The following is a 15,614-nucleotide window of genomic DNA, read 5'->3' as shown; positions in this document are numbered from 1 at the left end:
ATAATTATTACTAATCATCTAGCTAGGGGCTAGGACATTGCCTCACTCCCTCTTAGTCATAACCATGGCAAAGCTTCACACTTTTCCCATCTTCCAGCTCGTGCCCCGACGGCTACCTCAAGGTGTACCTCCGCGGGCAGGAGGCGACGGACTCGTACGACAAGCACGACGCGGAGTTGTGCGGAGAGGGCGCGCCCGGCCCGCCCGCCTTCCCCGCGCCGCTGCTCTCCGACGGACCAAGGCTCGTGATGGTCTTCAGCTCCGGCGAGCTGCAGGGCCGGGGGTTCAAGGCCAAATATACTTTTGAGACTGGTACGTAAGGCTCAGAATTGAATGGTGTTGATACGGCTCAGCTCTGAGCCCCCGAGTTCACAATTAGGTTAGGATATTGTGATGTGATTGTTCGAAAAGAAGTAGGATTCTGTATCCCGCTCGCCTTCCCCGCGCCGCTGCTCTCCGACGGACCAAGGCTCGTGATGGTCTTCAGCTCCGGCGAGCTGCAGGGCCGGGGGTTCAAGGCCAAATATACTTTTGAGACTGGTACGTAAGGCTCAGAATTGAATGGTGTTGATACGGCTCTGCTCTGAACCCCTGAGTTCACAATTAAGTTAGGATATTGCGACCTGATTGTCCGAAAAGAAGTAGGATTCTGTATCCCGCCCGCCTTCCCCGCGCCGCTGCTCTCCGACGGACCAAGGCTCGTGATGGTCTTCAGCTCCGGCGAGCTGCAGGGCCGGGGGTTCAAGGCCAAATATACTTTTGAGACTGGTACGTAAGGTTCAGAATTGAATGGTGTCGATACGGCTCTGCTCTGAGCCCCCGAGTTCACAATTAGGTTAGGCATTGCAACCTGATTGTTTGAAAAGAAATAGGACTCTGTATTCCGCCTGCCTTACCCGCGGCGCTGCTCTCCGACGGACCAAGGCTCGTGATGGTCTTCAGCTCCGGCGAGCTGCAGGGCCGGGGGTTCAAGGCCAAATGTACTTTTGAGACTGGTACGTAAGGTTCAGAATTGGACGCTCTGGGTGCGGTTTTGTTTAGTCAGAACATTGTGACGGGATTTTCCGAAAAGAAGTAGGATTCTGTATCCCGCCCGCCTTCCCCGCGCCGCTGCTCTCCGACGGACCAAGGCTCGTGATGGTCTTCAGCTCCGGCGAGCTGCAGGGCCGGGGGTTCAAGGCCAAATATACTTTTGAGACTGGTACGTAAGGCTCAGAATTGAACGCTTTGGATGCAGGTCGTACGTTAAGACGTCATTGTGACGGGATTGTCTGAAAAGAAATAAGATTCTTCCCCGAGCCTCTGCTCTACGACGGACCAAGCTTCATCTGACCAAGGTCTTCAGGTCCGGGGAGCTGCAGGGCCGACCTATGAGAAATATGATTCCAATTGAATCATGATGGATAATAATTATGGCGCCTCAAAAAATCTGACACCACCAGGGTTATATTAGGACCTCAGTTGTAATTTGTGACCCACATCCATATTCTTTTGGACATTCCAATACAAATTCTGACATGATGATGATGAGGTTCAAATTACGATGTTTTGCTTCAGAATACCGAGTGCCAGGCACTGCCGCTCCCGGCGGCGAGTGCGCCTTCACATACCGCTCGGAGGCGAAGAAGCGCGGCGAGTTCAACTCCCCCCGCTACCCCTCCAACTACCCCTCGCGCACCAACTGCACCTACACGCTCGACGCCACGCCCAATGAACAGGTCACCGTCGTCTTCGACCACTTCAAAGTCAAGGCGGACGGTTGGAACGCCACCGCTGGATTATACGGGTGAGTCTTCTATTATGGCTGCTGCCTTTGCAGCAGGATATACTTGTACAGTCCCTTTGAGTTCAACTCCCTCCGCTACCCCTCCAACTACCCCTCGCGCACCAACTGCACCTACACGCTCTACGCCACGCCCAATGAACAGGTCACCGTCGTCTTCGACCACTTCAAAGTCAAGGCGGACGGTTGGAACGCCACCGCTGGATTGTATGGGTGAGTCTTCTTTTACGGCTGCTGTCTTTGCAGCGGGATATACTTGTACAGTCTCTTTGAGTTCAACTCCCTCCGCTACCCCTCCAACTACCCCTCGCGCACCAACTGCACCTACACGCTCGACGCCACGCCCAATGAACAGGTCACCGTCGTCTTCGACCACTTCAAAGTCAAGGCGGACGGTTGGAACGCCACCGCTGGATTGTATGGGTGAGTCTTCTTTTACGGCTACTATCGTTGCAGCAATATATGTATACTTGTACAGTCCCCTTGAGTTCAACTCCCATCCTCCCAAACTCCATGTACACGCTGGGCGCCACTCCTAACGAGCAGGTCACCGTCATCTTCGATTCGAAAAAAGTGGGAAATCGTCTCTGGTGATCTTTGGAAAGGCTTATGTGCGGCAGTGAACTAACAAATGGGCAGTAATCCTAAGGTCTTAAGTATGTCGGCCTGCTAAGTATTGTGTTGAATTGAAATGACTATTAACGTTAAGCAGCTTAGCTGGAGGAGTTAACTGAAATATAAACTGTAAACTGGGTTCAGTACTTCAGTTTTGCTTGAAAGATAGTGATGATAGCGACGTGCGATGATAGCGATAGGCATGGTGGATGAGCGAGAGAGCGAGCGAGGTTCCAGGCGTGCTGCTTTGTTAAAAAATACAAAAGATCCTGCTCTTTAGCGAGGACTGGGTGGAGGCGTGTTAAAGAGGAAACGAGGGCGCCCATGTGCTTCTTTGTAAAAGATGAGATCTTGCTCTTTAGACATGATAACGTATATTTGTGTATTCCGCAGTGGCGCGACGTGCAGCGAGGATTGGGTGGAGGCGTGGTGGACAGGACGCGAGGGCTCGCGCGTGCCGCTGGGCCGCTGGTGCGGGCCGGCCACGCCGGGCCCGCTGCAGTCGCCGCGCGGAGCTCTGGGCCTGCTCATCGCGTTGCACACCGATCTGGAAAACGTCGCCTCTGGGTTCAAAGCGCGATATGTTTTCGAGGTGAGTGTTAAGTCTTGTCTGGAGCTCGTAATGCAGTAATTGGAAATTAGGTCGCTTTCATGTGCTACATGCGGGGTACAAGATATATCAAGTCTACCATGTTCTTAGTCTTAGTGCTTTCTTTGATTATTTATTTTTATAGGATGTAGAGACACAATACTGAAAATACGAAGCTATAAGTTTTGGTTAATTTCACTGAATTGCAGTGTTTTATGTACTACCTATGCTGTGACTCCTCATCACTGTCTGCTGAAATTACATACCGTTTGGATAATCCTGAATCTTTCGTTTAGCAACTGTTTCCGTGACTCACTAGCTAGCTAGCTACCTTCGTACTCAAGTATCTTGCAAAGCAAAAGACACACGTAAAGCAAACTCAATTTTTAATTCATCCGACGTCTTCCCAGCCCGCAAAGTCGATATTCGGCGACTGCGGCGGCAACATGTCGAGCGCGGAGTGGGGCGTGATCACGTCGCCGCGCTTCCCGGCGCCCTACGAGCCGCCCGCGCGCGGCGCCGCCTCGCGCGTCTGCAACTGGTTCGTGACCGCGCGCCCCGGCAAGCGGCTACTGCTCAACTTCGAACACTTCGCTGTGGAGGGGCATCTCACTGGTAAGCCACCAGTAGCGTAGTTAGGATGTAGCCTACATAGCTTCCCGGCGCCCTACGAGCCACCCGCGCGTGGCGCCGCCTCGCGCGTCTGCAACTGGTTTGTGACCGCGCGCCCCGGCAAGCGGCTCTTGCTCAACTTCGAACACTTCACTGTGGAGGGACATCTCACTGGTAAGCTACAGCGTTATACTAAATGAATAAGATGTAGATACATAGCTTCCCGGAGCCCTACGTGCCGCCCGAGCGTGGTGCCGCCTCGCGCGTCTGCAACTGGTTTGTGACCGCGCGCCCCGGCAAGCGGCTCTTGCTCAACTTCGAACACTTCGCTGTGGAGGGGCATCTCACTGGTAAGCTACTGTAGCTAACGGAATAAGAAGTACCTAATATTTAGTGGTATCATTTATCTGTCCCCCACACATTTGCCGCCGTGTTCGGGTTAGCCTCGGGCATCTGCAAATGGTTCGTTGACGCGCGCCCTAGCGAACACAATTTCGCTCTGGAGAGACATCTTATTGGATGGCTGAGGAGTTGGCAAGTTATGGTGTTCAGGGGGAGTGTTTAATCCTGCCAGCTCTGCAATGGCTAATAAATGATAAGTCTTCACCTTAAAAGAAGTCTGATATGACCGCCTGGGAAGAATTTTTTGAAGTATACAGGGTGAAAATTATAACGCTTCAAAAGCTTTACGATTTTTCCTCGCTCGTGTCTGCGTTTGTAATCTATCTGATGTTATCTCCTGGTTATTTCCAGAGCGTGGGTGCCCCGCAGCGGTCTTACGGCTGTGGTACGAGAGTCCAGGTCCGCCGCTGGAGCTGTGCGGCGAGAAGGCGCCCACCGACCGGTGGCAGTACCTCTCGTCTTCCAACTCCATTAGGCTCTCGTGAGTATACTCTGACCTCCAAGTACCTACATGTATTCTGGTCATATCCAATGGTGAACAAATCCTTTGTCAGAAAGGTTTTGGCGTTAGGGTTGTTAAAAATTTTAACCAGCGAGCAATTTGGGCGGTTTCGCCGATCACAGACAGCTAAGTAACTGGAACCAGAAGACATTGCAGATATTACATCTTGACCAATAAAAATCGTAATAAAAGTCACTTTGTTGTAGAAAACGTAGAAGAATCGTAACACTTCTATCCTGTTGGACAGAGTGCATTCAAAGATTTAAGAGTATTCTTTCTGAGAAGTTTTCGACGAAGCTGTCTTGGATTAATAGGTTGTAACAGTTTGGCACTTTCAAGATGCTGGTTTTATAGTCTCGCAGTAATGTCGCCGTAGTTTGTTGAAATTAGGCGGAAAATTTTCTGGGCTCAAAGGGTCGCATTATACTCATCATCATCATCATCATCTCAGCCTTAGGACGTCCGCTGCTGAACATAGGCTTCCCTCAATGCTTTCCATGTTGCCCGGTTGGTAGCGGCCTGCGTCCAGAGCCTTCCTGCTACCTTTATGATGTCGTCGGTCCACCTTGTGGGTGGACGTCCCACGCTGCGTTTTCCGGTACTTTGAACTTCTGTATAAGGCCTATACAGGGTGGAATTTTGTAATGCCACCTGGAGGGAAAGTACCCTTAATACTGTAGATAGAAAATTTTACTCAAAGAAAACATTCCTTTATTTTAGAAAAGAAAGAGAACTGCTTTCAAAAATTTTTGAAATTTTTCCGAAAATTTACCACCATACCATACAATTTTCTGTAAATAATTACAACAATTTAAGATTTCATGGTTTTCCTTTCATTTGATTTATCAAGTTTGTTTGAGAGATTTCATCCTTATACTTAACCCTAACGATCGATGCAATAAAAATACAGGGTGTAATTTTTAACAGATTTTAGTTGGTTAGATTTCCGAAAGCAAGCAAAATTTTGAAAATCTTTGAATGCAGTTCTATTTCTTTTCAAAAATAAAGGAATGTTTTCTTTGAGTAAAATTTTCTATCTACAGTATTAAGAGTACTTTCCCTTCAGGTGGCATTTCAAAATTCCAGCCTGTATACTAAAGAGTTGTAATATCTAGTGCCTTCCACAGGTTCATAATAGCGGACAAGTCAGTAGGCGCGGCGGGCTGGCGCGCCGTGTGGACCGAGGTCTCTGTCGGCGAGGAGTGCGCGGACGCACGCCGGCCGGCGGAATGCGCCGGCGCGTGCCTGCCGCCCGCCGCCGCGTGCTCGGGCTTACAGCACTGCGCCGCGCTCGCGCCGAGCCGACAACACTGTTAGTAAGCACGCTAGCGCACGCACGCACTGGGATGCTATTGTGATTGGACTCGCTCACGGGACTATTCCCACCACTGCAACTCCTGTGTAGCCAGGATCTACAGCTTGACCGCCACAAAAACCCAACCAATGAAGGTCAAGTTTGATTGGACTCGCTCGTAAACCTCTATGAAAATTAGAACTAGCTTTCCGCCCGCGGCTTCACCCGCGTGGAATTTTGTCTGTCACAGAAAGACTTTATCGCGCGCGTCCCTGTTTCAAAAACCGGGATAAAAACTATCCTATGTCCTTTCCCGGGACTCAAACTATCTCTATGCCAAATTTCATCAAAATCAGTTCAGTGGTTTAGGCGTGAAAGCAAGACAGACAGACAGACAGAGTTACTTTCGCATTTATAGGTAATATTAGTATAGATAGTATAGATAATAAAGTCTTTATTCAGCACAATGTGGTGGACAAAGCAATACATGATTAACTTAAAATAAAAATATGCTGAATTGAATAGGCGCCCGCTCATCAAAAAATCGCGAGAAGCTGGTCTTCAACGGGAACCAACGCGTGACGAGGATTGCGCGCCCCTCTGGTCGAGACGGTTTGACCACATAATAATATTAGGGTTTAGCCACCTATTTAGGTACCAGCCCATAGTCCGTTGTGGCTTAACGCAATCTACGATAACCTGGAAACAAAAGAACTAACTAAGCTATAAACGTGGTAGGTATGCAGCGCGAATAGTTGTATGATGAATTAATGTCAGTGATTGGCCAAATCTAAAGATCTATGAAATAGCAGACTATGCTAAAGAGTAGGTACTTCTCTAAAAGAGAAGAGGATATTCACTTTGACAGCTTTCAGTCGTTTTGTAAGGTCATACCATAAAAGTGGTAGAGTCACTATTCCACTAATCACCTACCTAATCGTCGGCCAGGATACTACCTAAGAACGTCCAAATCACAATAGCATCCCTCTAACATTTTGGTCGAAGATATAGTGTACCTATTCTTCGTTATAATCTCGATTCTTGATAACATATCCCAGAAGAAAGACTACTATCTTAAATTCCACTCTATATCATCGTCCAACATGAATTCTTGGGTTGTCAGGATTTAAATTGCGTTTCAGCAATAAACTTCCAACAATAGTAATGATGAGCATTTTAACAAGAAACAAAGAACGATCCGCCTATTATCCCCGTAAGAAAATATTCCATTCTGCTTTTCTTTAGACGATTTCAACCTGACAACCCATTTTCAAAACCACCAACAGCACGACATTAAGTTTTAAGGAGGTGATCGTATTTAACAGCATATAATCAAGGTTTTCCAGTAAAATAGGATATCAAGTAACTTAAATATTATGAAAATTCTTGCAGTTTGAGGAATCATTAAAATAAATATTCTCGTTATGATATTCTTAGATTTTATCCATATCTACTAGATCTTTAAAATCTTACATATTTCTAGTAGGTAGAATTTGAAAAAATATTAGTAATTAAGATAAATATTGACAGTTCTTGATTCCAGACGATTTCCTATTTGAGACGAGTGTGTTTTGGATTTTATTTACGTTGTGTGACATCTGCCCCGTCTACTATAAGTTATTCGGATGCGTCTAATTTTAAGCGGTCGCTTAGGTTTTTCCAAATTTATTAGTCCAGAAAACTTCACTGTATTATATACGATTGGCACTGCACTTGCATTTCACTTAATGATTGTATTTACACATTGCATTTGGTCGTCGCATCATAGGGTTATTATTAATGATATCTATGATAAATTCCAATTTAACGGTGTAGCTTGTTATAATAAATATTCCACGGAGTAAGCAGTATTCAGTTGTCGCCCTTGTGCTTCCGATCGACGGCGAGCTTCGCGGTCATACGAGCTGCTGCTTACTCTAGCTTTTATCTTCTGTATTGTTGTATAATATTGTACTTAAACACTGTAGCTCTGTTAACTAATGATCTTTAAATTTAACATAATTATGTTCACTATACTTTCAATTTACTAGATGGTTCAATGCAATCTTTGTCTCAAAAATATTAGGTAGCTATGTATAATGTTAGGCGATAGTTTGTAATAAGGGTTCAAACATAATTATTATTGTTGGTGAATTAGCAGAATATATCTACTATGTTGCAAAGATTACCGATCTTTTTATTTACAAACGTCCTTTCGAATACGATTTCAATATCTCAATGTTCTCACATAAAATCATTCTTACATTCATATATTCCGCTAAATTTTTTTCTCCAATTTTTACTTTTATATCTTAGTGTTTTTGCAATACTGTGATGACTCAGGAGAGTTCAAGAAACTTTCGTTTGAGACTAAATTTCTTTTGACGTGGTTGCGTCGGGTGGCTTTTGGAAAATTTCGAATTAACAGTTTTTCCGGCAGTCGCCGACGTTTCAATCGAACGACGAAGCTTGCATTGAGTCATCGCACTATGGGGCCCGGGGTACCGAGTCGACTGCCTCTTCCCACGTTTACGCGGTAGTACTTTCTGATTTGTCGCTTTAACTAGTGTGTTAATAAACGATCTATAGAATGGCATGATTTAATCGATGAAATTAAAATAAACCACCGGCCGGGCGTGCACGACCGCGGGGACGCTCACCGATGCGCACTCGACACGAGCCTTGCGGCGCGAACACGCACGAATTACACGCACATGACAGTCAGTAGCGTGCTCGGTCGTGCACGGCCGCGGTTACGGATCAGAAAGTATGTCGATATCGGTGCCGTGGGGCTGACGCGGCGGTGTGCGCAGGCGGCGCGGCGCCGGGCCGCGTGTCGGCGCGCGGCGCGCTCGTCGTGCTCTCGCTTGTGCTCGCCGCCCCGCACTGACCGGGCGCTGCACACGTGAGTCTAATATACACCCCGCCCCCGCCCCGTCCCAGCCACCCCGCCACCCCGCCACCCCGCCACCCCGCCACCGCACGCTCTTCCCGCTCCGCTTCTCATTCTCGCTCTTCTTCCTTGTTCTGCTCTCGTGACATACCCCCTTACTAATAAAACTTACACGCTCGTTGAACAGTGTTTTAAAGTGACGTTTAGTATGGAAATGTCATTTTAAAACAGTGTTCAACAACTGTGTAACTTTTTATTAGTAAGGGGGTTAGACCCTAACACGTTACCACCGAGAATCTTAACAATCTGAGACATCAGTCATGTCACGAGAGCAAAACAGCAGTCTCATATCTTCGCATTCGCGCTTTTTTCTTGTTGCTTATTCGTTTCATTGCGCAATTTCGTTTGTATTTAAGAATTTGGGGAATACTAGTAAACGTTATCCGGCTCGAAGGACCATATTAAGATTTTTTCATAACGATAAGGCAGTATTCTCCAAAAGGCATCGCTTATTGAGTTAATGCAGCATTTATTAAAATTATAAAATAGTGCCAATCTTATCTGGTTTGAGTTACAATAATTATTTTTTATTTACTTAATGTAACTTCTAGAAATATACGGCAGAATTATGTTCGTTGTCAGTGTTGTGAAATTAAAACGTGCATCATGCGCCGCCATCGTCATTCATCGCATTCGGCTTCCTAAAACAAACATGATAAAATCTATGTGTTGCATGTTGTAAAAAGTACCTAAAACATAAAATGTATTGTTAAAACACAATAAATTTTGAAACCGCAGGTAGATACCGTACCCACATAACTAAATACCCCGTAGTTTAAATAAATCAACATTAGCTAAATCCCTTTCTAATGACAATAGAAAAAATCCACTCCATTATCCGCCTCGAAGGACCAGCAAAAAACCCGACTTTAAATACACAGCACATTATGTAAATATTGACTCCACCCCGCACAAAATCGATGGCAAAACAATTCTTAACACCATAAACATCCAAAATAAAAGGACAACACATAAAAAAGGGTCGGGATCTACCTGCGGTCCGCTGCGCAAGCGCGCTGAGGTTTCCCATCGCACAGGCGGCGCGGAGGCCCGCGGCAGCGCCGGCGGGGGCGGGGCCACGAGCGCGTGGTGGTGGGGCGGGGGCGGCGCGGCGGGCGCGTGCGGCGCGCTGGCGCTGTGGTGCCGCCGCCGCCGCCGCCGACCCCGCCGCCCGCCGCCGCCGCCGCGCCCGCCGCCGCGCGCCTGCGCCGCCCGCCTCGCCTCGCTGCAGGACACCGTATGACGACGCGCGCGCCGCGCCACCGCATGCGCCGCGCGGAACAGACTTATCGAATACACAACTTTAACGTACCGACGAGTTTTTATTCACCTGTTCCATATCCGAACTGAAACACGTCGTTTTTAGGGTAACAGTCTGACTTTGAAAAATAACACAATACTCTCACATTGATTGCACACGAGCAAGTGAAAAGAGGAGCGTAAGTTTTGCGTCACGTCACAGACCCACGAAATGATTCATTGTAAAGTTCCAGCCTCACGCTCGTATTCACAAACATTACTGTGAGGTCTCATAGTGTGCGTGGACGCACAGGGTGACACACAAATTAATCACAGAGTTCTATCCAACGCTGTGCGTTCGATTTGCTGCTTCACTTAAGCAAGAATCGTTTGTGAATACGGGCGTCAAGATAGCTTTTACTTGTACCAAATTCAATCGGACTCAGCCTAGTGTGCATCACCAATTATTTGGCTATTAATTTCTGCTCACGATGGACTAGACTCTCTAAAGCACAAAATTTATAAAAAAATTGCTGCTGTGGTGCCGCCGCCGCCGCCGCCGACCCCGCCGCCCGCCGCCGCCGCCGCGCCCGCCGCCGCGCGCCTGCGCCGCCCGCCTCGCCTCGCTGCAGGACACCGTATGACGACGCGCGCGCCGCGCCACCGCCTGCGCCGCGCGGAACAGACTTATCGAATACACAACTTTAACGTACCGACGAGTTTTTATTCACCTGTTCCATATCCAAATTGAAACACGTCATTTTTAGGGTAACTGTCTGACTTTGAAAAATAACACAATACTCTCACATTGATTGCAAACGAGCAAGTTAAAAGAGGAGCGTAAGTTTTGCGTCACGTCACAGACCCACGAAATGATTCATTGTAAAGTTCCAGCCTCACGCTCGTATTCACAAACATTACTATGAGGTCTCATAGTGTGCGTGGACGCACAGGGTGACACACAAACTAATCACAGAGCTCTATCCAACGCTGTGCGTTCGATTTGCTGATACGGGCGTCAAGATAGCTTTTACTTGTACCAAATTCAATCGGACTCAGCCTAGTGTGCATTACCAATTATTTGTCTGCTAATTTCTGCTCTCGATGGACTATCTGCTATATTCTAGACTAGACTCTCCAAAGCACAAAATTTATTCAAAAAATTGCCGCCTCGCATCCGGCGCTGCAGGACACCGTATGACGACGCGCGCGCCGCGCCACCGCCTGCGCCGCGCGGAACAGACTTATCGAATACACAACTTTAACGTACCGACGAGTTTTTATTCACCTGCTCCATATCCAAACTGAAACACGTTGTTTTTAGGGTTACAGTCTGACTTTGAAAAATAACACAATACTCTCACATTGATTGCACACGAGCAAGTGAAAATAGGAGCGTAAGTTTTGCGTCGCGTCACAGACTCACGAAATGATTCATTGTAAAGATCCAGCCTCACGCTCGTATTCACAAACATTACTATGAGGTCTCATAGTGTGCGTGGACGCACAGGGTGACACACAAACTAATCACAGAGTTCTATCCAACGCTGTGCGTTCGATTTGCTGATACGGGCGTCAAGATAGCTTTTACTTGTACCAAATTCAATCGGACTCAGCCTAGTGTGCATCACCAATTATTTGGCTACTAATTTCTACTCACGATGGACTAGACTCCCTAAAGCACAAAATTTATAAAAAAAGTTGCTGCTGTGGTGCCGCCTCCGCCGCCGCCGACCCCGCCGCCCGCCGCCGCCGCCGCGCCCGCCGCCGCGCGCCTGCGCCGCCCGCCTCGCGTCACTACAGGACACCGTATGACGACGCGCGCGCCGCGCCACCGCTTGCGCCGCGCGGAACAGACTTATCGAATACACAACTTTAACGTACCGACGAGTTTTTATTCACCTGCTCCATATCCAAATTGAAACACGTTGTTTTTAGGGTTACAGTCTGACTTCGAAAAAGAACACAACACTCTTACATTGATTGCACACGAGCAAGTGAAAAGAGGAGCGTAAGTTTTGCGTCGGGTCACAGACTCACGAAATGATTCATTGTAAAGTTCCAGCCTCACGCTCGTATTCACAAACATTACTATGAGGTCTTATAATGTGCGTGGACGCACAGGGTGACACACAAAATAATCACAGAGTTCTATCCAACGCTGTGCGTTCGATTTGCTGCTTCACTTAAGCAAGAATCGTTTGTGAATACGGGCGTCAAGATAGCTTTTACTTGTACCAAATTCAATCGGACTCAGCCTAGTGTGCATCACCAATTATTTGGCTACTAATTTCTGCTCACGATAAAGTAGACTAAAGCACAAAATTTATTAAAAAAATTGCTGCTGTGGTGCCGCCGCCGCCGCCGCCGACCCCGCCGCCCGCCGCCGCCGCCGCGCCCGCCGCCGCGCGCCTGCGCCGCACAGTGTTGCCAAGGCCGGACAAAAACCAAATTTTGGAAACTGAACGTAAACGAAAATTGATTAACTATTATTCAAACTGAATATGTGTGTCGTGAAAATGCAAAATATTGAGGATAGATTGCTAACAGAAATGAAAATATGGCTGGTCAAAGTAGGGCGTCCGATAACAAGGTTTCCTTGGAACAAAAATATAGCTTTATTCATTTAGGCACTGTTTTGTCAATTGACAATATTTACACGATTAAAAATATGGATTCTAGAGTTCAAGGTACTGTCTTTTAGAAAATGTATTTGTGTTTATATAACTTAAGCCTATTTATTTAATAAAAAATAACAAAATCAGTGATTGAAAACTACCTTAAAAATTATACTCACATGGCTGAAAGTACATACTTTCCATTACTTTCCGTAACGAAATATTAATAGAAATTATCCTCAGATATTATATTTTCATGTTGTAAAAACAAATTTTGCTACGACATACTACCCGCGCTGTTTTTAGCGATTCTTGAAACTAAGAATTTTTCCGAGGCGCTGTTTGAGAATTGGATCAAGTTCCTGTAAACAAGCGGTCAATTACACATGGTAACATACTTAACGTCATTACAAAGGTGCACCAAGAAATACATTTGGATGATATAAGCCTATCGAGCTATGGAAAGCCACAAACCCTAATCATTAAGCTGAAGTTAGATGATATTTTGCATTCATTTTTGTTCCAAGTTTGTGCTAAAATATGTACCAATTTCAAAACTAAAAAATGTATTTTTCTATTAGATATAGTTATATTCTATACAAATCTGACAAAAGGTAGTAAGTTCAGATCGAAAATAATTTTGTCCGTTACCTACTATGAACCGGCAACACTGTGCGCCGCCCGCCTCGCCTCGCTGCAGGACACCGTATGACGACGCGCGCGCCGCGCCACCGCCTGCGCCGCGCGGAACAGACTTATCGAATACACAACTTTAACGTACCGACGAGTTTTTATTCACCTGTTCCATATCCAAATTGAAACACGTCATTTTTAGGGTAACTGTCTGACTTTGAAAAATAACACAATACTCTCACATTGATTGCAAACGAGCAAGTTAAAAGAGGAGCGTAAGTTTTGCGTCACGTCACAGACCCACGAAATGATTCATTGTAAAGTTCCAGCCTCACGCTCGTATTCACAAACATTACTATGAGGTCTCACAGTGTGCGTGGACGCACAGGGTGACACACAAAATAATCACAGAGCTCTATCCAACGCTGTGCGTTCGATTTGCTGATACGGGCGTCAAGATAGCTTTTACTTGTACCAAATTCAATCGGACTCAGCCTAGTGTGCATCAATAATTATTTGGCTACTAATTTCTGCTCACGATGGACTAGACTCCCTAAAGCACAAAATTTATAAAAAAAAAATTGGCGCTGTGGTGCCGCCGCCGCCGCCGCCGACCCCGCCGCCCGCCGCCGCCGCCGCGCGCCTGCGCCGCCCGCCTCGCCTCGCTGCAGGACACCGTATGACGACGCGCGCGCCGCGCCACCGCATGCGCCGCGCGGAACAGACTTATCGAATACACAACTTTAACGTAGGTACCGACGAGTTTTTATTCACCTGCTCCATTATCCAAACTGAAACGAGTTGTTTTTAGGGTTACAAGTTACAGCCAGACTTTGAAAAATAACACAATACTCTCACATTGATTGCATACGAGCAAGTGAAAAGAGAAGCGTAAGTTTTGCGTCGCGTCACAGACCCACGAAATGATTCATTGTAAAGTTCCAGCCTCATGCTCGTATTCACAAACATTACTATGAGGTCTCATAGTGTGCGTGGACGCACAGGGTGACACACAAACTAATCACAGAGTTCTATCCAACGCTGTGCGTTCGATTTGATGCTTCACTTAAGCAAGAATCGTTTGTGAATACGGGCGTCAAGATAGCTTTTACTTGTACCAAATTCAATCGGACTCAGCCTAGTGTGCATTACCAATTATTTGTCTGCTAATTTCTGCTCTCGATGGACTATCTGCTATATTCTAGACTAGACTCTCCAAAGCACAAAATTTATTAAAAAAATTGCCGCCTCGCATCCGGCGCTGCAGGACACCGTATGACGACGCGCGCGCCGCGCCACCGCCTGCGCCGCGCGGAACAGACTTATCGAATACACAACTTAACGTACCGACGAGTTTTTATTCACCTGCTCCATATCCAAACTGAAACGAGATCTTTTAGGGTTAGTCGACTTTGAAAAATAACACAATACTCTCACATTGATTGCACACGAGCAAGTGAAAATAGGAGCGTAAGTTTTGCGTCGCGTCACAGACTCACGAAATGATTCATTGTAAAGTTCCAGCCTCACGCCCGTATTCACAAACATTACTATGAGGTCTCATAGTGTGCGTGGACGCACAGGGTGACACACAAACTAATCACAGAGCTCTATCCAACGCTGTGCGTTCGATTTGCTGATACGGGCGTCAAAATAGCTTTTACTTGTACCAAATTCAATCGGACTCAGCCTAGTGTGCATCACCAATTATTTGGCTACTAATTTCTGCTCACGATGGACTAGACTCCCTAAAGCACAAAATTTATAAAAAAATTGCTGCTGTGGTGCCGCCGCCGCCGCCGCCGACCCCGCCGCCCGCCGCCGCCGCCGCGCCCGCCGCCGCGCGCCTGCGCCGCCCGCCTCGCCTCGCTGCAGGACACCGTATGACGACGCGCGCGCCGCGCCACCGCATGCGCCGCGCGGAACAGACTTATCGAATACACAACTTTAACGTACCGAAGAGTTTTTATTCACCTGTTCCATATCCAAACTGAAACGAGTTATTTTTAGGGTTACAGTCAAATTTTGAAAAAGAACACAATACTCTCACATTGATTGCACACGAGCAAGTGAAAAGAGAAGCGTAAGTTTTGCGTCGGGTCACAGACTCACGAAATGATTCATTGTAAAGTTCCAGCCTCACGCTCGTATTCACAAACATTACTATGAGGTCTCATAGTGTGCGTGGACGCACAGGGTGACACACAAACTAATCACAGAGCTCTATCCAACGCTGTGCGTTCGATTTGATGCTTCACTTAAGCAAGAATCGTTAGTGAATACGGGCGTCAAGATAGCTTTTACTTGTACTAAATTCAATCGGACTCAGCCTAGTGTGCATCACCAATTATTTGTCTACTAATTTCTGCTCTCGATGGACTATCTGCTATATTCT

The 15,614-nt window shown here is 46.8% G+C and overlaps 1 protein-coding gene across 1 annotated transcript in view; it reads left to right on the top strand.

The window, feature by feature from the left end:
* The window catches only part of LOC135076644 (cubilin), a 94,152-nt gene extending 78,939 nt beyond the window's left edge, over positions 1-15,213 (top strand). The window contains exons 12-21 of the mRNA XM_063971066.1: positions 98-312; positions 1,558-1,786; positions 2,792-2,990; positions 3,398-3,602; positions 4,353-4,482; positions 5,631-5,815; positions 9,767-9,966; positions 10,480-10,606; positions 11,670-11,777; positions 14,963-15,213. Coding sequence (XP_063827136.1) covers positions 98-312; positions 1,558-1,786; positions 2,792-2,990; positions 3,398-3,602; positions 4,353-4,482; positions 5,631-5,815; positions 9,767-9,966; positions 10,480-10,606; positions 11,670-11,777; positions 14,963-15,213 — 1,849 coding nt within the window. The remainder of the gene's footprint in view (positions 1-97; positions 313-1,557; positions 1,787-2,791; positions 2,991-3,397; positions 3,603-4,352; positions 4,483-5,630; positions 5,816-9,766; positions 9,967-10,479; positions 10,607-11,669; positions 11,778-14,962) is intronic.
* The last annotated feature ends 401 nt before the right edge of the window (positions 15,214-15,614 follow it).

The sequence above is a fragment of the Ostrinia nubilalis genome, chromosome 12 (genome assembly GCF_963855985.1).
Source record: "Ostrinia nubilalis chromosome 12, ilOstNubi1.1, whole genome shotgun sequence".
NCBI lineage: Eukaryota > Metazoa > Arthropoda > Insecta > Lepidoptera > Crambidae > Ostrinia > Ostrinia nubilalis.
Note: the sequence above shows the minus strand (reverse complement) of the source record. Positions and strands in the feature narration are given on the sequence as shown.